The sequence below is a fragment of the Chenopodium album genome, chromosome 26 (genome assembly GCF_948465745.1).
Source record: "Chenopodium album chromosome 26, dcCheAlbu1.1, whole genome shotgun sequence".
Classification (NCBI taxonomy): Eukaryota; Viridiplantae; Streptophyta; class Magnoliopsida; order Caryophyllales; family Amaranthaceae; genus Chenopodium; species Chenopodium album.
Window position 1 is genome coordinate 6,720,001 of NC_137859.1, and position 23,589 is coordinate 6,743,589.

Consider the following 23,589-nt stretch of genomic DNA (forward strand, 5'->3'; position numbering starts at 1 on the left):
AATTTGCTAGACATCTGGTTCGAATAATGGAAATGGAGTGGATTAGAAACAAATAAAAGGGAAAAAATGAATCATTTAACTATTACCTTTTTATTATTTATTTGGTTTAACCATGGATACGATATTCAGAGGAGGGTAATGATATTTGTTATCCTAAGTTTTTGAGAGGTAACACATAGGAGTAACCATTACCCTTAAGTTTTTATAATTGTTACCATGTCTTCTAACCAAATACACGATAATGATATCAGTTTAATCAAATTCGTTTCCAATCCAAAAAATTCACTAACCAAACGCCCCTTAATATTAAACAAATATGTTATATTACATGAAAATATCAAAATCTTATAAAGGTTCAATAATAGAGAGAACTTTGAGTAGAATATAATTTATTAATTTACATAGAAGACAATAATGGCATACTGTAGGTGTGATAGGTCACTTGGAGTTGAGTCAATACAATACTAGCTTTGACTTTTCCTTCTTAGTATGTATATAGGTCTATAAAAAAAATTGGGCTATGTATGTAAGTTATATGGACACTTTATGAGTTAATATAGAGCTATCTTAAGAAATTTAAATTAGTGAAGCCTTAATACATATATTCGGAGGAACTGATATAATACAAACATATTCAAAAAATTTAAGGTCCCTCGAGCATCTTTTGCTAAAAGAGCTTTTGATCGATAGGTACACTTACAAGTATTTATTCTCATTTCTATGATGAAATATTCTTATTGTAAAGTTATTGTTTTGATAGTAAAAAGACTACAAAGTGTCCGGTTGAATGGGTGATTCCATGGTTTTTCACTTTGGTATGTATATATACCATCTAGTATTATGGTACGAGTAGTGTACTAGTGTTTACAATGCGTTGGTAATTTAATATTCGCTAAATTCATTTAGCATGACTTAAGATGTTGCATAATTGTTAATTAATACAAGTACTAACAAACTTTAAAAAATGATATGTAAAGCTACAAAGCATCAAGGTACGCAATCAAAATAACTAATATATCATTAAATAAAAAAGTTGTTCATTGTAGAATGAACTTATTTTCACATCGCTAAAAATGATAAGATTTATCAAACTACGCCTTGCTTGAAAACACATCCCTAAAATTGGCTAAAAAGACCACCAATCAATAGTTTATTAAAATAGCATGAGATATGCTATATATTCCTACTATTATGTCTATTCCTTAAAAATTCTAAACAAATATAAATAACGAACTAGCTAGTTTGTAACTTAATTAGGCCGGAGAAGGGGAAGGGGAAGGAGGACTAGAACAATTGTTCTTAACAAGTTTAAAAAGAAAGGGGTGGCGAGCCTTGAAGATAGGGCAAGCCTTCCCAACCTTTTCTAGGGCTGAACAACAATCAGGACTAATGGAAACTTGGTGCGTCTTGTAGAAATTTCGAAGATCACTTGTGCAAGCCTTCAATTTAGGGTTGTGGAATGCCTTAAGACACTTGTTATGGGCATGGCCGCGGTGATGAGATAGAGTGTTTGAATTGAACAAATCAGTATAAGCAGCATTATCGATAAAAACATCATTTTCATCATCGGTATCAATGTTGAGCTCATAGCCTTGAACTTGTGTTTGTGCCATTGTAATGGCCAAAAACAAGGCTACAATAGCAAAAACAAACTTCATTTTCGATGACTTTTAGTCGGTTTGGAAATGAAGAGAGGAAACTAAATTAAAGTAGGCTAAGTAAATTGTAGGTTTGTTGAATTGTGGTTTTAAAGTGAGAGTTTTAAAGGGTATTTATAGGAGTTTTTGACATTGTTAAGATAGAATGAAATATTTGCACGATAGAAAACTTCAGCTAATCACGATAAAATAGTGCGTGATTTGTTACGTTGTTGGAGATAAGTCTAAGTAAATGATTAATTTACTTGGACAATATTGTTATTTCTACATATCTTTTTTATTTTTTATTTTTTATTTTATTTTATTTTATTTTTTTTTTTTTTTTTTTTTTGTGGAAACAAACATATCTTTTTGTTTTGTAAAGCTGTTTTACGTAGATAAATATTCTCTTGTAATTATCGTCCCTACTCCTAGTATTTAGAAAGTACAAAATGTTGTATTTATCTTTTCTTAGTGATAGTCTTATGTAAGCCGATTTAAAGGCATCTTGTTACTAGTGGAAAATCATCAAAGCTTTCCAAATGGTACTATAGAATTTGCTGTTGCGTTTTTAAGAATGGTTTATTTCCCTAAAAATTAGTGTTTGAAATGGTAAGTAGTAAGACTAGGACTAACCATTAATATGTTACCTTGTTGTAGTTTGGTTACGATCTATCTCTCTCTCAAATAAAAAAGAAAACAATTATTATAAATCAAAAAAATAAAAAAAAACCCCTCAAATGTTTGTTTACTTTTTCCCTTTAAGGGCCTGTTCACATTTACTTAATTTCAGTTCAGTTCAGTTCCAATCAGTTCAGTTCAGTTCAGCTCTTAATTTCTCTCTCACATAAAATATTCATTTCAGCTCAATTCAGTTCAGTTCAGTTCCAATCAGTTCAGTTCAGTTCAGTTCCAATCAGTTCAGTTCAATTCAGCTCAATTCAGTAAATATGAACAGGCCCTAAGGCTACTTTCATTAAAAAAAATAATAATAAAAATAAATAAAATAATAATAAATTGCATATTTTGCAATGGTTACATAACTTATTAACTTTTTTTTAGTCGTCTATAATGATTTCGAAAATTCCTTTAAGGTTAAGAATTAAGATCAATGCATGAATATAAATCTTTTTAAAAAATAAGATCAATTATATTTGTCATTGATTTTTCAGAAAAACGGCTTAAATTCAACTTGGTTTTGACACCATGATATGTTCAAGTGTTCAACCATAAGATGTGTTTTTACTTTTTTATTTTATTTTATTTTATTTTTTATTTTATTATCATTTTATTGAACTAAAATTATTTTCATTGAACTAAAATTAAATTATTTTCATTAACATTAATTTATTTATACTAATTAATATTTTTTTTTTGGCCGGTTTCTATTATATGTATATTCCTTAAAGTTACTGATTTTATAGAATTAAATCATATTATAAATAGAAATTATATTTAATTTGATGATTTGAACTTATTTTTGTTATAAAAATTAAATACTTAATCTTTTATAACACATGTATGTTCATTTTTCATAGCTTGTTGCTTGTACCTTCTCTTTTAATTTAAACTATTTTGTAAATGTTTATTTTGGGAACATGGTATGTATGCTTCATCCTCATTCATTAAGGGCATGTTCTGATTTACTAAACTGAGTTTAAGTGAACTGATTGGAACTAAACTGAACTGAATAAAGCTAAAATGAATTGTTTATAAGAGAAGGAAATTAAGAGCTGAACTGAACCTGAACTGATTGGAGCTGAATTGAACTGAAATTGAGATGAAGAGAACAAGCATGGATACCAAATTTGTGATTCTCACAACATAAACAACAATCAGAATATTCTTCAAAATTTTAACCTACAAATATATAGAATTATAAAAAGACAATAATGATGATACAAACAAATTTAAAACACGAATTAGGATATCCGTTTCACCTAAAAATTTTGAATATTATCATTCAATAGTATGTCGTTCACATGAGAAATACCCAAATGTGGTCTTTAATTCACTTATAACCCTAAAACAAAATAATTAAGGAACAAAACAATTATTAATCAGAAATTACTTTTGCCTTCAAAAGTTTGCCCAAATTGCCAATTAGCAGGCACAACATTGTCAGCTTGAACCATTTTACCATCACTAGTAGTAACTTGGAATGAAAAACCTTGCCCTAATAAATTTTGAGTAATTTGCCAATTTTGCCCCCAATTACGTTCCATTTGCAACCAATCATTCGAATTAGACGGCTTAATCTTAACATTAGCAACATCTCCTGCACCTCCAACATTAAACACTAGTACAAGTAACCAACCTTGGTTCCCTTGTAGTAGGAATTTAACGCCACCTTGCTTAACACAAGGAACTCGACGAAATTGAACTGGAACAACCCCGGCTTCATATTTTGCAATTGTTACAAACATTTTTACCGATAAATCAAAGTGTTTTTGAGGAGGGTTACACCAAATATCGACTGTTTTTGTGTAATTAGGAGGGCAAAAATTGGTGCCCGTGATCTTAATAGTTTTAGCATCGGGTAAACAATTTTTCGAGTTTATGCATTGTATCTCGTAACATGATCCACATGCCGATCCATTGTTAAATAATGCTGTGCTTAATGCTGCTGTCTCAAGACCGTAACCTTGATCGAATAGGTTTTTATAACCACACGCACCATCTGCAAATCAAAAATAATTTCGCAAATTATTTTATCAACAAAAAAATCACGCTCAATTAATAATTTTACTCGTCTCCTTAAACTGACACGGCCAACCATCTTAATAAATAGGTCAATACACAATACTATTAGATGCATTTTGACACGTGCATGAATCAATTAATAAATTAAAATAAAATTAAACATATAAAAATATCTGAAGTGAAAATAAAGTGAATAAATTTGAGCCTTACACATAGTTTCTCCTCCTTTAGCGTCACCATAAAATGTAGCACGGGCATCGGTCCACCCGTCGCTAGCAGCTTGACAGCTTAATGAAAATGCTATTGTAATAGCCAAGAAACAATACAAGAATGGCATAACTAATCTAACCATTTCTACTGTAACCGTATAGCTTATACTAGCAAAAATTTTTATGATGAGATTTTTAAAAAATGATTATTATGTTCAATATACATGAATTTTATAGAGGATTGGTTGGTCCAAATTTGGTAATTTTTAGCTGTAGGGCAATTATTTTTTGGATATAAAAGGAGCATATCTCACTTTCTATGTTTATAATTATTCTCTGATTTTATTTTATAAGAAAATCTGCTCAAAAAGGAAGTAAATCACATTTTTACAGTATATGTCCAATTTATATCATTCGGAAAATTTGTTAAGAAATAATAGAATATAAATATTTAGAAGCAGAAATAATTAATAAAATTATTGTCATGGCTAGCTAAGACTTCCAACCCAAATCCTATCCAACATTATTGATTTATCCTAGACAGCTATTGTTAAGCTTCTATTCACTTGATTTCCATTAATCTGAACTTAGGGTCTGTTCACTTCAGCTTATTTTTAGTTCAAGCTCTAATCAGTTCAGTTTAGTTCAGCTCCAATCTGTTCAGTTCAACTCCAAATTTCCTTCTCTCATAAAATATTCATTTCAGCTATATTCAGTTTAGTTTAGTTCAGCTCCACTCAGTTCAATTCAGTTCAGCTCCAATCAATTCAGTTCAGTTCAATTCCTGATTTCCTTCTCTCATAGACAATTCATTTAAGCTCTATTCAGTTCAGTTTAGTTCAGTTTAGTTATCTTCAGTAAATCGGAACAAGCCCTTATTAGATCTTATTAAAATTTGTTTTAATTGTGAACGAGACCCTAGTCATATTGAAGTAATTATCTTAAGGTCACTCTTTAGAAATCATCACTTAACATATTTTTTGTAGGGAAACTTCATCACTTAATTCACCTTTAATTCTCTGCAAAAAAATATATGGATGATTTACAAAAATATAGCTTTTAAGAAACTTATTTACGGTTTTGCATTGGAATGAAACTTATTTACGAAAATACAGTCCACGTAGTCATGGAGAAACATGTTGGGATAATTTTTTTCTTTAGAGACAAACCGCTACCTCAAGTAAAGATACAATTAATCAATTTATAAAGGGTAAAACCGTTACCTCAAGTACCATAGCAGTTTTAGTACATAAACCGCTACTTGAGGTAGCGATTTTACTCTAAAAAAAAAAAAAAAAAAACTTATCCGAGCAAAAGTGTAAATAAATTTTAAAATAATCATACTTTTATAAATCATCCAAAATATATTGGCCCTGTTTGGTAGTAAGCTTATTGGGGGTATATTAGCTTATTTGACTAAATTTAGCTGATTAACTAGTCAAACAAGCTAATACAAGTGTTTGGTAGTAAGCTTATTGAAAGAGCTTATTCCACTAAATAAGCTCTTTTTGAAAAAGCTCATTTTAGGAGCTTTTTCAATTAGCTTATTCATTAATTATTGTGAAATGACACTTATAACCTCATTTAATTTAAAATCCTATCTAAACTACCTACCCCACAATTAGCTTATTGGTCATTTCACATACTCAATCACCTTTAAGCTATCAGCTATTTACCAAACAATTTTATAAAATCAGTTAATACAATAAGTTAGTCAAATCAGTTAATAAAATCAGCTAGTCAAAATCAGCTAACTCAATCAGTTTCAGCTTTCAGCTTTCTCCCAAACAGGGCCATGGATATGGGTAATTGGGTATAGAGCGAATGGGGGCAGTGTGGTAATAACAATGAAAGACTTGTAATTAAGCAACATTTTCCGCCTTTTCCATTTTCCAAATAAAACTAAAATAAAATCATTTCTCTCTCCTGTTCTTCCCCATTGTCCCGAAACTTTGATTTTCCCCCAAATCCCAAAAATTGGGGGTTCTCAAACCCTAACTTTCAAATTTAAACCCACCCCAATAAAATGTTACCCCAAAATCCCAATTTATCATTCCTAATTCTCTCTCTCCTCTTCATCTCCTTCACCCAAATCGTAAAATCCGACACCCAATCTTCCATCATTCAATTACCCACCAATAATTTCGTCAGCGATTCTAATTTATGCTCGATTGAAGAATCAGAATCTTCTGGAAAATCTTGCCCGATTAAATGTTTTCGACCCGACCCGGTTTGCGGCGAAAATGGTGTAACTTACTGGTGCGGTTGCGCTGATGCTCATTGTGCGGGTACTCGGGTCGTAAAATCTGGGTATTGTGAAGTTGAAAGTGGTGGATCGGGTCAAGCTTTTCTGTTGGTTCATTTGATTTGGCTTATTGTTTTAGGGTTTTCTATTCTTTGTGGTTTGCTTTGAGATTTTGTGTGAATTCTTTTGTAATAGTACGAGGGATTGTTGTTATATGTAATTGAGAAAATGGGGTTGTAAATTTTGTTTTTTTTATAGGGGATTATTGATTTTTGTGTGTAATCAATTATTCATTTGTGAATGTAATATTGTAATGTAATTGGAATTTGACAAATTTATATTGGAAATTAATTATATGTTTTACTATATTGTTTGATTCGTTTGTTTGTATAATATAATCTTGTGTGATTGTTGCATTTGGCAAAAATTTCTATAAAGATGTTGTCTGATTTACTTGCTGTTAAGGAATTGCGTTTAGTAGTGCCATTTTGGACTGGTGTTGATAGAGTTGCACTGTGGTGCTAGACTAGTAGAGATGGAGATGGTTGCATTGCTGGCATAGTCGTTATAGAATGACCGAGATTCTGTTTTCTGTGTTGGTATGTTGCATCGCACAGCTGAAATTCTAGCTGGTGCAATGTCTGTTTTGTTAGCGTTCAGGGAGTGAGTGAGGTGCAGCCTGCTGGTCAAGGAGTTCGGTGTGTGCAGCGAGTTGCTGCTGTTTGGTAGCCGCCTGAACTAAGTTTCCTTGAACAGGATTAGAACAAACATTAGGTTAAAATTAAACTACTATCCGAAATCACTAATGCAGTGGCCATCCTGCAAGATATACATGTAACATGGCCCTGTTACTTGGTTAATTGAGTCCATCTTTGCAGCGTCTGATAAGATGCAATATTTCAGGCATTTCTGTAGAATATATTCAATATAAGCCATAGATTTAGGAACTAACTTGATGCCAAAATTGTGCAGGACTAGAGTAGTAAAACAACCATTATCGCACCTCCACAAAGCCTCATTAAGGGCCATACTAGAAAATGTTCGAGCTGTTACATTGCAAAGCCGGAAATGCTATCAGCAACTTATGCAGGAATTTATGGAAAACTTGTGGTAAACCTCAACTCTTGTTTTAGTAGAAACTAATCTGAGTTGCTAACCTAATAACTTCTTAAATTTAACATTACATTCTAATATTCTATGACCAACAATAGAATAAACTGTCCAAATAATCATGAATATTAGGACCACAATGTGCAATGGAAGGGCAGAAAACACAGCTTATAAATATATAATGAGTTTCCAATGGTAACATAAATTATCTAGATAATTTTATTTAAAATGCAAAAGTTCCACTCAAAAAATGTAATACTTCTAACTTTCTAAGTGATTAAGGAAATATGTCTACTTGTATATGTTATTCCAAACAATAAAGTGGTCATACTATAAGTACAAAAATAGCTAACAAATATCAAACAAGCACCAGTGGTCTAGTGGTAGAATAGTACCCTGCCACGGTACAGACCCGGGTTCGATTCCCGGCTGGTGCACAAAACCAAGCTGTGATGAAAAATGCACATAATGTGGCCCAAGGGTTCGCCACTCTCTTCAGAACACCTGAAGAATCAAACTGTGCAGCTGAGCTTTGTTATTTTTTTTTTTTCTTGCATTAGAAACAGTAGAAGTTTGAGGTCAAGCTTATAGCCAATGCAGATTGCAGAGCATGAGAGCAATGCTACTTCCTGATGATATGAGGGGCTAGGGCCTAGGAGTCAGTGCATCCGTGCTCAGGGAAGTGAGTGAGGTGTAGCCTCAAATAATTAAGGTGTGCAGGGAGTTGCTGCTGTTTGGTAGCCGCCGAACCTCATTTTGAGAGCATTAGAAACCTTAGGCCAGCTAAATGGTTGATTGAGTCCATCTTCGGCTCTTTGCAGCATCTGAAGTTAATATGACAGCTTCATATCACTGTTACACAGAAATGATGCAAAAAATAAACAAGTGTTAAAGGCTGTCTTTTAGACAAGGTAATCTCCCTAATGATAAGAATCATAAAATGCAATTTTTCAGGCAATTCTGTAGAACATAAAACATAAAGTAGGAACTAACTCGATGTTAAAAATGGACAGGACTGTAGTAAAGTAATCATTATTGCACACCCATGAACCCTCACTAAGAAGCATACAGAGGAGGTTTAAGCTGTTACATCGAGTATTATTTGTAAAGCTATGTGCAACTTATGCAGGAATGATGGGTGGTAAACTTCAACTCTGGTTTTGAAGGTGCTGACTGGAAAACTTCCTACACCAAACATTAATCAAATACTTTGGTTTCATTAGAGTATGAGTAGCGTATTTATACAAGTGATTAGGGCTCATGAAATAGGCCCGTTAGCTATACAATATACACACTAAATATAGGCCCTAACACTACCACCAAATATACAAAAGAATAACTTCCAATTCATACTCTAAAATGTTAAAACACGAATTAGGACCACGTTATGCAACAAAAGGGCAGAAATAAAGCACACATTCATACATATTGTGAAGTGTCAAGTTTCAATGTAGACCTCTATGGAAGCCAAACCTTCATTGGTTTTCTCTCTAATCTTCTACTTCTAAGTAATGATTCAATAATAAAACCCGAGTCACTAATTACCCAATGAACCATCTAGAGTTCTTCAATTCCTCAAGTTAAATATCTTCCATTTTAATCCACCTTATAAAACTGTATAAAATTCAAGTAATTAGCTTTAATGTTTGCACCCTATCATAAAATCATAATATATACTTAAAAATTAAAATGCTCTCTTTCCAAATATAGATTAACATAATGGACATACAATAGATATAAAAACAGTTAAGTAACATTCAACAAGCACCAGTGGTCTAGTGGTAGAATAGTACCCTGCCACGGTACAGACCCGGGTTCGATTCCCGGCTGGTGCACAAAATCAAGCTGTGATGAAAATTGCACATACTGTGGCCCAAGGGTTCGCCACTCTCTTCAGACCACCTGAAGAACCAAACTGTGCAGCTGAGCTTGACAATTTTTTTATTCTTTATTTTTATTTGGCACAGCTCACATTAGTTTGCTCAACATGTTACAAACCTTAAAGTCTTGACTATATTTTGTTTTCTGGTATGGAGGGGCTAGGAGTCAGTGTGCAGGATAGCAATAAAATCGCGCCTTGTTAGCTGCTATAACAAGGACACCGTGATTGTGAATGAAACGGTACTACACAGAACAGAACGCGCTTAACAATTGCACGATGAGCCTCATACACATTTTTGTGTAGGATTATATTGCTAGAATGCGTCTAATTAATATATCATACACAAAACAGGCTACTGAAATGATTTGTCATTAATTACTGAAGCTCTATTACAGAATTATGCCCCAAGAAAGCAAAACTTTATTAATACATTTGTTAGAAAAAAACCAAAATCATACATAGTTGAACAATAGTTTACGAGTAGTACAAAATCATTAGTCCTTTTAGTGATTAACAGCGCGACAAGATCTCCTAATCTCTCCTTGATTACCAGTAAGAACGCCGACTCTTCCCAAGTTAACCATAGCAGAGCCAAATCTATTGACAAAGTAATCAGGGGAATAGGCTAACTTTTTCACAATGCTGTTAGTAAGAGGAGAGCTTCCTATGTTTGCATCAATCTCGAGCTTTCCTTGGTTTACCAATAGTTGCTTGTAGTAGCCATTGTCAAAGTGATAATGTTTTTTCGGATTGTACTCGAAGTAAACCTTGTTGTGAGCACCACTACCGTCTTTTGGACACATTTTCTTTAGTGCATATAGCATACCGGTATGCATCCTTGGGTCTGGCTTACCGGTGTTGTGGAAATTGTATAGCCGGTGGTCAAATTTTTCACAGTGTGTAAATCCAACAGTATGTCCACCTGTATGATCGAAGTTGTTATAAGCTTATTTAATTGTATAGTCTATATAAACATTAAAATAACATAAAGTCCATAAAAATGTAACTATTTTACTTTTTTAGGTGAACTTTAAAATGCATACCTAGAAGAACAACGAAATCTTCCTTGCTTAGTCCTCTTGAAGCAAAAAGATGGACAGCGTCGCGCACTGGCAAGTTCTCTGATGGAAGATTAGCAAGGGCTTCTTCTACTTGTGAAACAACACCATCTCGCCGTCCTGTCTCTACGTAATACCATTTACCTCCAGCCTACATTGCAACTTTGATTAGTTTGAGATTTAATATGAACTAATTAATGATGGTAAATAGATTATTGTGTACAAATTTGTGAGTATTATACCAAATGATCAAATTGAGTTTATGCAAAAAGATTTGCGTACTCACCAAAAAGACAGCACTTCTAGCAGCCATATTAAGTACATCAGCACAAGAGACAACTCCGGGACAAACTTTCTCTACGGCTGCCTTTGCAGCATCCACAACATTAAAACCCCTAAGGCTTGAGTTTGGTTTTGCAGTTTTCTCCGACTTTGGCCCATCGAGTAGGACTGATGCATCACATCCCTAAATAAAACAAAGAAACAAAACCGCGACATAAGTATTAATTAGCTAATCATGACACTAAAATTAACGACATTTAGCTCATTATTATGTACTTACCCTAACAATGCAATCATGAAACTGTAATCGGATTAGACCAGCAACAATAGTTGGATCCTTAACGAATTCAGCCTTAACTGCGCTGAAAATAATCTCTTCTACGTTGTGACCCCAACATTTATCCTTATAGTACCCGATAGACAATTGACCATAACATTGGCTAACAAGGGTTACTAGAACGAGCCCTAGGGCTAAGGCTACGACCGAAGGAGAGGTACACCTCATTTTCTCGAACTAGCTAGCTTGTTTAACAAATGCTAAGTACTTAATTAATTATGTTCAAGCTAAGTGATGATGAGAATTGCTAAGAAACTCTCCTTTATATATATAGTGAACCTAATGTTGTTTAAATTAAAGGATAATGAATTAACAACTAGACTTATGACTTAACTTGCATGTTAGGGTGTATTATTTGTTGCTTATAATTGCAATCATACATTTGCATGTCATGAACGTTATGTCTACGTGAAGAAATTATTATTTAATAGCCTCATTATGCTATGATTATGGCTTTAATTTGGCTAAATTATCTTCACAAAGATTGTTTTTTTGGCTTACAATCAACATTATGCCAATCATATGATTGACACATACATACCATATAGATATAACAGACATGCTTCTTGACTTTACGAGTTTATTGACTTGGATTAATAATATACGTAGTATTAGGCTAATTAATTACAAGTCAAATTATAATCCTAGATTACTTATTTACAAATTGGTGGAGGTGGGAGGTTTAAAGCACATGCAATTGTGACAAATTGATGCGACTTTGTTTTTATGTACGTATATTATATGGTTTTATGTGTCACGCTAGCAAAATGGTAGGTACACGAAGATGATTAGATGAAGCATCAAACAATTATTAGTTTGTACTTTGAATGTTTCAAACCCAACATATATGATCTGTTAAGGATGTCTTCCATTTGAATTTGATGTTTTTTTTTTTAATTAAGATTCACATTTGGACCCATGGGCCTGGGCCGATAACGTCAGCCCATTCCATCATGCCATTAAGTTGCCAAAATTGATAACACATACACATAATATTAAGGGCATATATCATCAAATGAAATCATACATGTTCTTATATCTTTATCGCATTGAGTTGTGTTCTTTCATACGTATTGAAAGCCAAGTTACGTACTACTCGTACTAAGTACTTCATATTTATATTTATATTGGTAGAACTAGAGTTCAATAAGTTATTACTCCGATTTGGTGCCCTCTACAGTATACACTGATTATCACGAACGATCTCATAAAAACTACGAGTAAAAGGTAGGCACACCATTGCATACACATGTGAAATAAACTGAACAGAACCAAATCAGCTCGACAGCAACGACACACGTGTGGGAATACCCCTTCTAGCCCACAAGACAAAAGAAAGCACTTAAAACTACTTAGATGAAACCCACGTATTTAAACCAAGTGAAATTCTCTTCTCCCACCAATGTGGACAATGCCCTTTCCTCCAAAACAAAACAAGTAAACTCTTTTTCTTTAGCATCATACATTTGATTAGCACTAGCTCTAAGCATCCTATAGTATAAAACAAACTCTATAGTCTATGTAACATATTGATCAAAAAGGCATACTAATATACTATAATATAAAAAATAAAAAAATAAAAAAAAAAAGTTGTTAAAATTATGGTTTGAATTAAAGTTCATCTTGATGATGGTGATGAGAGAAGGTCTCCTTCATGATGTCCGCAGTCTTGTGCACCGCCTCGCCAACCATCTCCGCCGCGGTTTTAGCAGACTCCTCCATCATCATTTTGGTTTTTTCTAAACTCTCTTCAGCTGCTTCTAATACCTTGTTCTTTTCCTTTTCATCAACTATATTGGCTTCAACTAGAGGGAGTCCTAGTTCATCATTTCTCCTATACACAACAAACATTACAAAACTGTGAATAATTAACGTATTAATTGTTAGGAAAATAACTCACATGTTGTGAACTGGGTTGGGACTAATTATCCATTTATTAAATTCGTTGTTACTTGTTAGTGAGCTACTCCTACTATCACTAAGGGCTTGTTCTCATTTACTGAACTCAACTAAACTGAACTTATTAGAGCTGAACGGAATAATTTATAAGAGAAGGAAATTAGGAGCTGAGCTGAACTTAACTTATATATTAGAGCTAAACTGAAAATAAACGTATGAGATCATAACAGGCTCAATTGTCTTAAAATAGACCCTTTTTAGGTTTTTATGTGATCAAAATCTCCTTTGTCAACAAATCAATTAAACAATAAAAAGATTCATGTAGTTCACTATTAATGCCAAAAACTTCTCAAAGTAAATTAATTAAATATGGAATTAATTCAAATTCACGTGAAAACAACTTCCTGCGAATGAAATAGTACCATTTTCTTTATATGTTCATTCAATTAAACAAGCACTTAATTAGTTGGTACAAAGTACAAGCTAAAATACTACAGAGTAGTGCGTACATTATTACACGACAAAGTTTTGGGTGAGACGTGAGTCCACTATCATGTTTTTGGTGTTGCGGGCCTCGCGATCGGGTTTAGTTAGCCCGCGCCTTTTTATTGGACTTTTGTTATTGAGCCCGGTCTCACACAAAACCTTTTGTTATTACACGGACTTAAGACTTGAGATTAAATTTCATCTTTGACAAATAAAACCATAAAAGACAATGCAAAGTAATAAGGGACTTACTCGATTTGCTGAGAAGACGGCCAAAAGAGGTAGAATCGTTCCGGAATCGGCGGCAGGTTAAACTTGTTCCAGTAATGGCTTCCTCGACTAGTAAAACAATGCAACTGTCCTAATTTTTCTTGTAATCGAGAATTTGTGAGATAATAGAAAACAAAACATAGTACCATTGCTATTACAATTATTCTCCAAGTTGAAACTTTAGCCATTATTATCCTAATTTGATTACAACAACTACAAATTAAATATAATTTAATAAATTATTATTACTCTTATGAATTTAACTTAACAAGCTAATTTTGTTTGGTATTTTATCAGCTCAATTGATAATGGTGAGCTATTGAGCTAGTTCGTGATGGATTAGTGTTTAGGATAATTTTAAATAAGGTTTTTTATTTTGTTGCTACTAATTAAACTGACACGTGGAATGAACTTTCCTTAAAGGTGACGTGTTTTCATGCATATAGATATAATCAAATGTAACGTGGCTTCTTCTCCACATTCCATCGACGATGGTAGTAGTTTTCGTCTTTTTTTACTACTTTCATTGTCATTTAATATGTGCACCTCCCCAGTGAAAAAGATGTCATCTTTCAATTTTAAGGTAGGTGGTTTAATTTTAATTAGAGGCACTTTGAGGGTAATGAGTCTTACCTTTTCGTAAGGGAGGTATAGTTAAGGTCCATTTTAAAATGGTATGGCCTGTAAATACTGGATCAAAAAACGTGAAAATTAAAGTAATCAGGGTCCCTTCTCCTTATTCTTTAAAAACATTTGGATACATATTCCTTCCCTCCTCTACTGTAATACGGACTATGAAGTACATATAAACTTATTAAAAAGAATGAAGTAACTCCAATTCTGCAAAAGATACTAGGGTAAAGGTGCCAATTTGGGATTTTGGGTTGGGTTAAGCTTATGAACATGTTTAATACTCTCTTACGCCCCCTCATATGAAACTCTGTTGGACTTAAAGTATGAATGCGGCATGGGTCAAGGAGGGGTAGTGAGATTTGAACCTGTAACTTTTGTTATGTACTCCCTCCGTCCCTAAATTACATTCCTCTTTCTAGCATTAATTCCTCACATAATAGAGAGAAAGAGGATTGTAATTTAGGGACGGAGGGAGTACACTCTTAACACTTTGTTAGAAGAACAACTCAACTAAAAACTTAAATGGCTGAAACCGAAAAATATATTTTATACTCTCTCATTTTTTTTCAGGTCAATATTTGACACTCTAATTTGATGTCCAAAACTCCAAATAAAAGCCTAATCAGGCCTCCAGCGGTCCATATTCATGTTGATGGCTCCAAATCTATTAAGGCCCAGTCCAAGAAATCCTTTTGGGCCACATGTCTCCAAAGAAGTCTACTAGCTAGGAATTGGCCCAACTGCTAAATGGTACTGACTACTGAGGGTCAGTATAAGCCTAAAGGTAAATCCAAGGTATTTTCATTTATTTAAAGCATTGGAGTGGGTATTAATGTATTATCAAACACTCCCAAACTCAATGTAGTCATATTTGTGTGTAGATAATTCACAATATCAAGATTAAAGTATTCCTTACAAAGAAATATACCCTTAGCTTGGTGATTGTTTATACTGGGAAGTATGATTTGGAGTGTTTAATCTCATTTGTAAGCCCTCCGGTTTTATTAAAGTGCAATCCTAAACGATCGTTTTATAATAAAAATACAACAATTTTTCAAATAAAAACCTTCTAACACTTTTATTATACTCTATATCCCTTTATCCACGGTCTTCTCTCTTATTTTCCACATCTTAAAAAACCTTTGTATAGCTCCCTCTTAAATAATTTTCTTTACATGAAATCGCACCACTTATTTTTGGTATTTAGAGAGCCACAAGGATAGGTGATGAGAATCAATCCAAGAGGAAAGCTCTAACCCTTTAATCTTTATCTCTAATTACCTGAATATCACTTAATAAACTTTTTTTATACAAGCACTTAATAAACAAATGAAATATGTTTATCAAGGTAATAAAACGGGAGGGGAATGGAACCTAAGCGTCCAATTTCCGAATCTAAATTAGACTAAAGGGTGAAGTCATTTTAGTATTTTACACATTCAATTGTTACCTGCTTCCATCAAAAAGCATTAAGAGAGCAAATCCAGCGAATAGTGCCAGATCTTTCCAAAACAAACACTTTCTCCTTCTCTCATTCAGGCCAAAATTTTCCACAGCAAACATTTTAGCCACTATAACTATTTCCTTTATCTCATGACTCAAATAAAGCGTCTGATTTAATCTTCATTCTAATCCAAGCGAATTACAATGTATCAATGGAGGAAATTCGAGTTTTTTGAAGAAAAATACGGAGGAAAATTCAAGGTACCTGATGAAATTACTGGGGAAATCAAGTGTTGTTCAAGTGGAAGAGGGAAAGTTTCAATTGGATGTGATGATGGGAATGTTAGTATCCTTGATCGAGGTTTCAAGTTCAATTATGCCTTCCAAGCTCACTCCTCTTCCGTCCTTTTTCTTCAACAACTCAAGGTTTTTTTTCTTCAATCTATATATTTCTTTCTTCATTTTGGATTGGTTTGATCTGGGGTTTTGTTTGACTTTGATTTTAGTTAGAAATTTGGGATTTTTCTATGTGATTGACTTGTTATCTCTTGTTGTTTTTGGGTTTAGAAGCTATTGATTTTGGGAATTGGGATTGAGATGCCCTAGAAATTTGGTTGAATTTGATGTGGGATTTTGTTTTTACTTCAGTATAGTCTAGAAATTGATCAATTTGGGTTGAATTTGATTTGGGTTTTTCTTAATTATTATTTTATTTTGAGTTTGGAAGCTATTGAAATGTATGGTTTTGGCATATGGGTTGGTCTATTTGGGTCATATTAATTCATGGATTTCATGTTGCTAGTAATGCAATGCCAACTTGCCAAGCCGTCTCTTCGATAATTGGGTAGCAATGGTAACCTTAATGAATTTCTACCAATATTAACAAATGCTATGCCTTGGAATTTTGGCAAATTTGGGTTAGGAAAAGATCGACTGAACCAATAATGGTGGATTAGTTTTAAGATTAATAGTTTTATAGAATAGGTTATGTGCATATTGAATGATAATGGAAATGGGGCCTGAAATTTATGTGTGAGGCATTTTGTTTGCTTTCTGTTGACTGCCAACATGATCCTAAGGAGCTCAACTTTAAAAGGACAGGGGAAGGGATTGGGAAATTTGAGTAAGAATATCATAACTTGAAGTCTTATTAAGATCACGAGGCGGCGTTTTGAGTGAGGAGAATTAGAGTTGAGTTCAATCCCTTTTTCTACTCTGGATGAGTGTGAATTTCTAGAACTTATGAAATCACTTTTGAGTCTTGATGAGTGAAAGACAAGTATGTTTTCCAGTATTTGCAAGTAGATTCTTATAGAGTTTTAGGGATGTATATTGCAGTTTTATAGGTGCAGGTGCATCAGGCACCACCATGCTATCTATGCTGCTGGAATTCAGGAAAATAGTACTTCCTCCTTTTTCTTTTAGATGCAACACACCTTTTAGCTCGATAATTAAGGAATGTGGGGTTTACATGATATAATAAACTTTAAAATAGGATGAGTGGTTGTTAGGAGTGTAATTTAGTGGGTCATGTGCTTTAAATAAGGGAAATAGTATAGTTTTTCCTTAAAGTAACTTTCCTTTTATAGTGTGTTGCAAGTATTGTGACATTTCCTTTTTAGGGAAGTGTGCTAGTAAAAGAAAACGGAGGAAGTAACATATAAGTATCTGTGTATTTGAGAACTATGTGAGCATATTATCTGGAAATTATCTTGGTAAATGTTCTACTGGCTCTCTCGCTTAGCTAAACTATATGACTTGCCCCAAGTCTTGCTAATTGCTACAATTAATATGGGCATATAGCTTAAGGCTTTGTTTCATCTGGGTGTCATAGAATGCCCAGTGTTTTACTTAATGCAATAAAAGTACTTCCAAAATGAATTACGAAAACATGTCTTCAACCCATTGTTTTGAGTGGATTGATACTTTTCATATGAAAGTAGCGGACTGTTGTGTGAGTTGATTTTACTCAGACTGTTGAAACTTTGTGTATGATATAATGAAGGTTAGAAATATTTCAAATATATGCTTGGTCTCTGTTCAATTCTAGAGATCTGGTGAGTATTTAAACTTGACACCCCCCCCCCCCCCCTCTAACATACACACACACCCCCACAAACACAAAAAAAGAAATCAAAGAAAAAAAAAATAAAAGGAAAGAGAGAGAGAGAGAGAGAGAGAGAGAGAGAGAGAGAGAGAGAGAGAGAGAGAGAGAGAGAGAGACTTCCTCTGTGATACTATGTTAAGGAAGTTGGAAGGATTGACATGTTGCTATTAATTTGTTGTAGCCTTCTGCCCATTATTTCCTCTGTGATACTATGTTCGAGACTTCCTCCCTTAGAACCTGTTAAGCCTAACTTAGTATAATGTAACTCTCGGTGGCTTCAAATAGATAAATGTTGCAGCATCATCCTTATAACTATGATAGAGATTGTTGAGAGTAGAAAGTGGCAGTAGAAGGGCTAGGTGGCATACATTTCCTGTGGGTATTTAGGGTTGCTAATTCCACTTGATAACAGTAACTATCACTCCATTGGTGGTGGTGATGATTTTCTTTGAGGGTTCATGCTAATTATTGTTTATCTATTCTGTGTGACTGTGTGTACAGCAACGCAATTACCTTCTTACTATTGGCCAAGATGAACAAATCTCTCCACAGGCTTCAGCTATGTGCCTGAAAGTTTTTGACCTTGATAAAACACAAATGGAGGGCACAAGCACGAGCACATCAGTTCCTGATTGTGTTCAAATATTACGTATATTCACTAATCAATTTCCTGAAGCAAAGGTAATATCTTTTATCTTTTTATTTTATTTTATTTATTTATTTTATTTTTTTTTTTCCTGTAGGTGCTTCTGTTACTTCATGCTGGTAACTCTATTTTATACAAGTATTCATTTACTTGATTGCTGAATTGATTTCGTTGCTGCCTTTGACTGTCGGTATACTTACACATCTTTTCATGCAGATCACATCCTTCTTAGTTCTAGAGGAAGCGCCACCAATTTTACTTATTGCCATTGGATTGGACAATGGCAGCATCTACTGCATCAAGGGGGACATTGCTCGTGAGCGAATTACCCGTTTTACACTTAGAGTGGAAAATGCTTCAGCAGGTCATGCTGCTATTACAGGACTTGGGTTCAGAAATGATGGTCCAGACGTTCTTCTATTTGCAGCGACTCCATCTTCTATTAGCTTGTTCAATCTCCAATATCAACCAGCAAAAAGGCAAACCTTGGATCAGATTGGGTGTAATACAAAAAGTGTTGCAATGAGTGACCGCTCGGTATGCTGCTTTAAATTTCTTTGATATTTGAAAGTTAGTTGTCATGCATTATAAATATTTGATGAATGACTTGTGCCAAAAATTTAACTGTAATCAGGAGCTAATAATTGGTCGACCTGAAGCTGTGTATTTTTATGAAGATGATGGACGTGGTCCTTGCTGGGCATTTGAAGGAGAGAAGAGATTCCTCGGATGGTTCCGTGGATATCTTTTATGTGTAATAGCAGATCAAAGAAGTACCAAGAATACATTTAATATATATGACCTGAAGAACCGTTTAATAGCACACAGTGCTACAGTTAATGAAGTCTCACACATGCTCTGTGAATGGGGCAACATAATTCTAATCATGGCTGATAAATCAGCCATTTGTGTTGGAGAGAAGGATATGGAAAGCAAGTTAGATGTGCTTTTTAAGAAGAATCTCTATTCTGTAGCTATTAATCTTGTTCAAACTCAGCAAGCTGATGCTGCTGCAACCGCAGAAGTCCTTAGAAAATATGGTGATCACTTATACAGCAAGCAGGAGTATGATGATGCTATGTCTCAGTACATCCACACTATTGGTCACCTTGAACCTTCATTTGTGATACAGAAATTCCTGGATGCTCAGAGGATCCACAATCTAACCAATTACTTGGAAAATTTACATGAAAAAGGGCTTGCGTCAAAAGATCATACTACTCTCTTATTGAATTGTTACACTAAGTTAAAAGATGTTGATAAGCTGAATTATTTTATTAAAAGTGAGGATGGTGGGGAGCATAAATTTGATGTAGAGACTGTGATACGAGTCTGCCGTGCTGCTAATTATCACGAACATGCGATGTATGTTGCTAAAAAAGCAGGTAGGCATGAGTTGTACCTGAAGATTCTACTAGAAGATCTTGGTAGATATGATGAAGCCTTACAGTATATTTCAAGCCTTGATCCTAGTCAAGCTGGGGTTACAGTTAAGGAATATGGAAAAATTCTTATAGAGCACAAACCGAGGGAGACCATACTTATACTCCTGAAGCTCTGCACTGAGGATGGAAAACCTGCCAAAAAGGGTACCTTATCGATGTTGCCATCTCCTGTTGATTTTCTCAATATTTTTGTACATCATCCACGATCTTTAATGGATTTTCTTGAGAAATACACTGATAGAGTGAAGGATACACCAGCACAGGTGGAAATTCACAATACCCTGTTGGAATTGTATTTATCCTATGACTTGACCTTCCCCTCGATATCACAGTATAGCTTCAATGGAGATCTTGGTGACAAGGAAACAATACCATCTGGAGTTGCAGCAGTGTCAAAACCTTCATCAAATGGGAAACTATCACTGAGTGATGATGAGAAAAGCCGTGCTACAAGACGTGAAAAAGGATTGCATTTGCTTAAAAGTGCATGGCCATCTGACCAGGAAAATCCGCTTTATGATGTGGATCTTGTTATAATCCTCTGTGAAATGAATGCATTTAGAGAAGGGCTTTTGTTTCTATATGAGAAAATGAAACTGTACAAGGAGGTGATTGCTTGCTACATGCAGGCCCATGACCACGAGGGATTGATTGCATGCTGTAAGAGGCTTGGAGATTCAGGTAAGGGTGGAGATCCTGCTCTTTGGGCTGACGTATTAAAATACTTTGGTGAACTTGGAGAAGATTGCTCCAGAGAAGTTAAAGAGGTCTTGAAATATATTGAGAGGGATGACATTTTACCACCTATTGTTGTACTTCAAACACTGTCCCAGAATCCATGCCTCACTCTATCTGTAATTAAGGATTATATTGCTCGGAAACTTGAACAGGAGTCGAAGCTGATAGAAGAGGACAGGCTGGCTGTTGAAAAGTATCAGGTAAGCTTTTGCCAGTTTTCTAGCCTTGTGTTTATGCAAATAGTTATGTACTTACCTACCAATTTTAATGGTGGGTGTTACATGACCATAATTATTTGTTTGGGTATCCTTTTCTGGTAATCTATGCCAAAGAAAGTAGAATTGTGTGATTTTCATAGACAAAAATATTTCAGACAGCTGCTTTAAGTTATGAAAATGCATTTTTTGATCAGTATGTGGCTGCGGTGTGGGATATCATATAGTAATGAAGATACATTTATGTCATATATGGTATCTCTCCTGTTCAATAGACTATGACATTTAGTAACATTGCAAAATTGCATCTCTTTAGGTAAAATTACATTGATGGTCTTGGTTCATGGTTGCTTCAGGGTAGAAAATGCTCAGAATTTTTTTTATTTTCTTTTCCTATTGTTGAAGCAATCTAATTTTTTTTCTGGATGTTTTGGTCAGCTGTGTTATACGAAGTATATCATGTAATTGATACGAAAGAAGAATTTGAACAATATGGGATTTATGATTTTGCAGGAGGACACATCAGCAATGAGGAAAGAAATAGAGGATCTGAGGACAAATGCAAGAATCTTTCAGCTCAGCAAGTGTACTAAATGCACTTTCACTCTTGATCTTCCAGCAGTCCATTTTATGTGTATGCACTCTTATCATTTACATTGCCTTGGTGACAATGAAAAGGAGTGTCCCGAGTGTGCTCCCGAGTACATGTCTGTGCTGGAAATGAAGAGAAGCTTGGAACAGAACTCAAAAGACCAAGATCAATTCTTTCAGAAAGTTAGGAACTCCAAAGATGGATTCTCTGTTATTGCTGATTATTTTGGAAAAGGAATAATCAGCAAGACAAAACCCAATGAAGATTCTTCTTCTGACAGTGGCTTTTGAGGGTCTAATTATCTGGGAATTTGTCCAAGTTTCTTATGTTCCCAACTAACTATCTCGTATCAGTGGATTTTGATGATATTGATGAGTTCTAGACTGTGTGGCAGTAACAAGGCTGGATCTGGGGCCAAAGTTGTTATAATCTTAGTTGGCCAACATCTTGACCCAGATTATCTAGGAGTTGCTGCATTTATAATGCATTATTTAAGATGCTCCTCACCGGTTGCACGATGATTGTTTGGTTTTGTGAAGGATCCTACTCGGGAACATTTTAATTGGTATTTGAGATGTTTATATATTTGCGCAAGTTTTGAAATAATAGTAGGTAGCAGCTCCATCTTTGAATTTTCTCGCTGTAGATGAGGCTGAAAGCTGAGGAATTTTGTATAATCATAAAAGGAAGATCTGATTCCCTGATGTTGCTTCTTGTTCAGTGTATGTATTATATTGTTCATTGTGTTCATTTTCCTGATTATTATTTTCTTTTTATCTTAATAAAGTGTACCACTATTATTATAATAGATTATCCCCAGCTGCTGCTTCAGTGGAGAAGTGTTTTTGTATCTCATTCTTTTGTTCTACCTTTAGATGAATATATGCTTCACTCAAAGACAATAATTGGCGAAGCTTGTTGATGATTTGAATCAGTAAGATTCAGATTTGTTGACTCGGAATTGCTCAATTGCATTGATCTTCTGATTAAGGCTAATATTGCACCCTGCTACTGTCAATTGCTTTGGCTCCTATTTACACTTTTTCCGTCCTTGTTTTATCTCTCCCTCTCCCTACATTCAGCTTTTTGGGCCAATGTCTCTTCTCTGCAGCAAATTTTATTCAGTAGCTCATCTGCTCTGGGATCAGGCAAGCTCTATCGAAACGGATTACACATCGTAAATCCCAGTGCATTGGTTCAAGACTCTAATGGGAAGGTCTGCATCAACTGAAACTGTATGAACTGTTTCTTTGACCCATACCACATTGAAGTGGTGAATTTCCCTCCTTAATCCTTGCTGAGTTACTGCCTGCATTCAATCTGTTGCCATTTGCCAAGTTACAGTTACAACATGCTATCATTGTCTATCTGTATTGCATTGCAAGTTGCAATGCCAATGGCCTTTTTTAACAGATAATAAAACCAATCTATCCTCAATTATAAGAATCAAATCCAGTCATTATCAAATCCACTTATTCTATTAAACAATAACATAAAATCACAACTGTAGACCATGCACCTTTTTACACTGTGTGAGATGCTACCTACAAGCATGGACAATTTCATCCATACCAATCTAAAACTTTTAAAACTACATTTGTCTCAAATTCTTTATCGAGTATTCATTTAGGTTATAAATATTTTTCCCGCAT

At 34.3% G+C, this 23,589-nt stretch overlaps 3 protein-coding genes and 4 non-coding genes across 7 annotated transcripts; 5 read left to right on the forward strand and 2 right to left on the reverse strand.

Moving 5' to 3' along the window:
* Positions 1-3,647: 3,647 nt before the first annotated feature.
* On the reverse strand, positions 3,648-4,698 carry LOC145617892 (putative expansin-A26). The gene is made up of 2 exons (XM_081672649.1): positions 4,551-4,698; positions 3,648-4,317 (listed from the first exon to the last, which is right to left on the reverse strand). Exons 1-2 carry the CDS (start codon positions 4,690-4,692, stop codon positions 3,698-3,700), a joined length of 762 nt encoding a protein of 253 aa, XP_081528775.1. The 5' UTR covers positions 4,693-4,698; the 3' UTR covers positions 3,648-3,697.
* A 3,572-nt stretch (positions 4,699-8,270) lies between these two features.
* On the forward strand, positions 8,271-8,341 carry TRNAG-GCC (transfer RNA glycine (anticodon GCC)). Its single transcript has one exon. It is a non-coding gene; the product is annotated as a tRNA-Gly (tRNA).
* A 7-nt stretch (positions 8,342-8,348) lies between these two features.
* LOC145618782 (small nucleolar RNA snoR114) lies at positions 8,349-8,437 on the forward strand. The gene has a single exon (XR_014108031.1). It is a non-coding gene; the product is annotated as a small nucleolar RNA snoR114 (small nucleolar RNA).
* Positions 8,438-9,668: 1,231 nt separating this feature from the next.
* On the forward strand, positions 9,669-9,739 carry TRNAG-GCC (transfer RNA glycine (anticodon GCC)). The gene has a single exon. It is a non-coding gene; the product is annotated as a tRNA-Gly (tRNA).
* Positions 9,740-9,746: 7 nt separating this feature from the next.
* Positions 9,747-9,835, forward strand: LOC145618783 (small nucleolar RNA snoR114). Its single transcript, XR_014108032.1, has one exon. It is a non-coding gene; the product is annotated as a small nucleolar RNA snoR114 (small nucleolar RNA).
* A 454-nt stretch (positions 9,836-10,289) lies between these two features.
* LOC145616716 (peroxidase 57-like) lies at positions 10,290-10,589 on the reverse strand. Its single transcript, XM_081671463.1, has one exon. It carries the CDS (start codon positions 10,587-10,589, stop codon positions 10,290-10,292), a length of 300 nt encoding a protein of 99 aa, XP_081527589.1.
* A 5,667-nt stretch (positions 10,590-16,256) lies between these two features.
* LOC145618208 (vacuolar protein-sorting-associated protein 11 homolog) lies at positions 16,257-22,662 on the forward strand. Its single transcript, XM_081672988.1, has 5 exons — positions 16,257-16,620; positions 18,803-18,982; positions 19,164-19,484; positions 19,582-21,330; positions 21,859-22,662. Exons 1-5 carry the CDS (start codon positions 16,399-16,401, stop codon positions 22,225-22,227), a joined length of 2,841 nt encoding a protein of 946 aa, XP_081529114.1. The 5' UTR covers positions 16,257-16,398; the 3' UTR covers positions 22,228-22,662.
* The last annotated feature ends 927 nt before the right edge of the window (positions 22,663-23,589 follow it).

Excerpts from the sequence above, each read along its gene's own strand:
- LOC145616716 (XM_081671463.1), bottom strand. The coding sequence starts at position 10,589 with ATGTGTCCAAAAGACGGTAGTGGTGCTCACAACAAGGTTTACTTCGAG.
- LOC145618208 (XM_081672988.1), top strand. The coding sequence starts at position 16,399 with ATGTATCAATGGAGGAAATTCGAGTTTTTTGAAGAAAAATACGGAGGA. Across the intron at positions 18,983-19,163 it reads ATCAATTTCCTGAAGCAAAG|ATCACATCCTTCTTAGTTCT; the intron begins GTAATATCTTTT and ends CTTTTCATGCAG. Across the intron at positions 21,331-21,858 it reads TGGCTGTTGAAAAGTATCAG|GAGGACACATCAGCAATGAG; the intron begins GTAAGCTTTTGC and ends ATGATTTTGCAG.
- LOC145617892 (XM_081672649.1), bottom strand. The coding sequence starts at position 4,692 with ATGGTTAGATTAGTTATGCCATTCTTGTATTGTTTCTTGGCTATTACA. Across the intron at positions 4,318-4,550 it reads TAAAGGAGGAGAAACTATGT|ATGGTGCGTGTGGTTATAAA; the intron begins GTAAGGCTCAAA and ends TTTGATTTGCAG.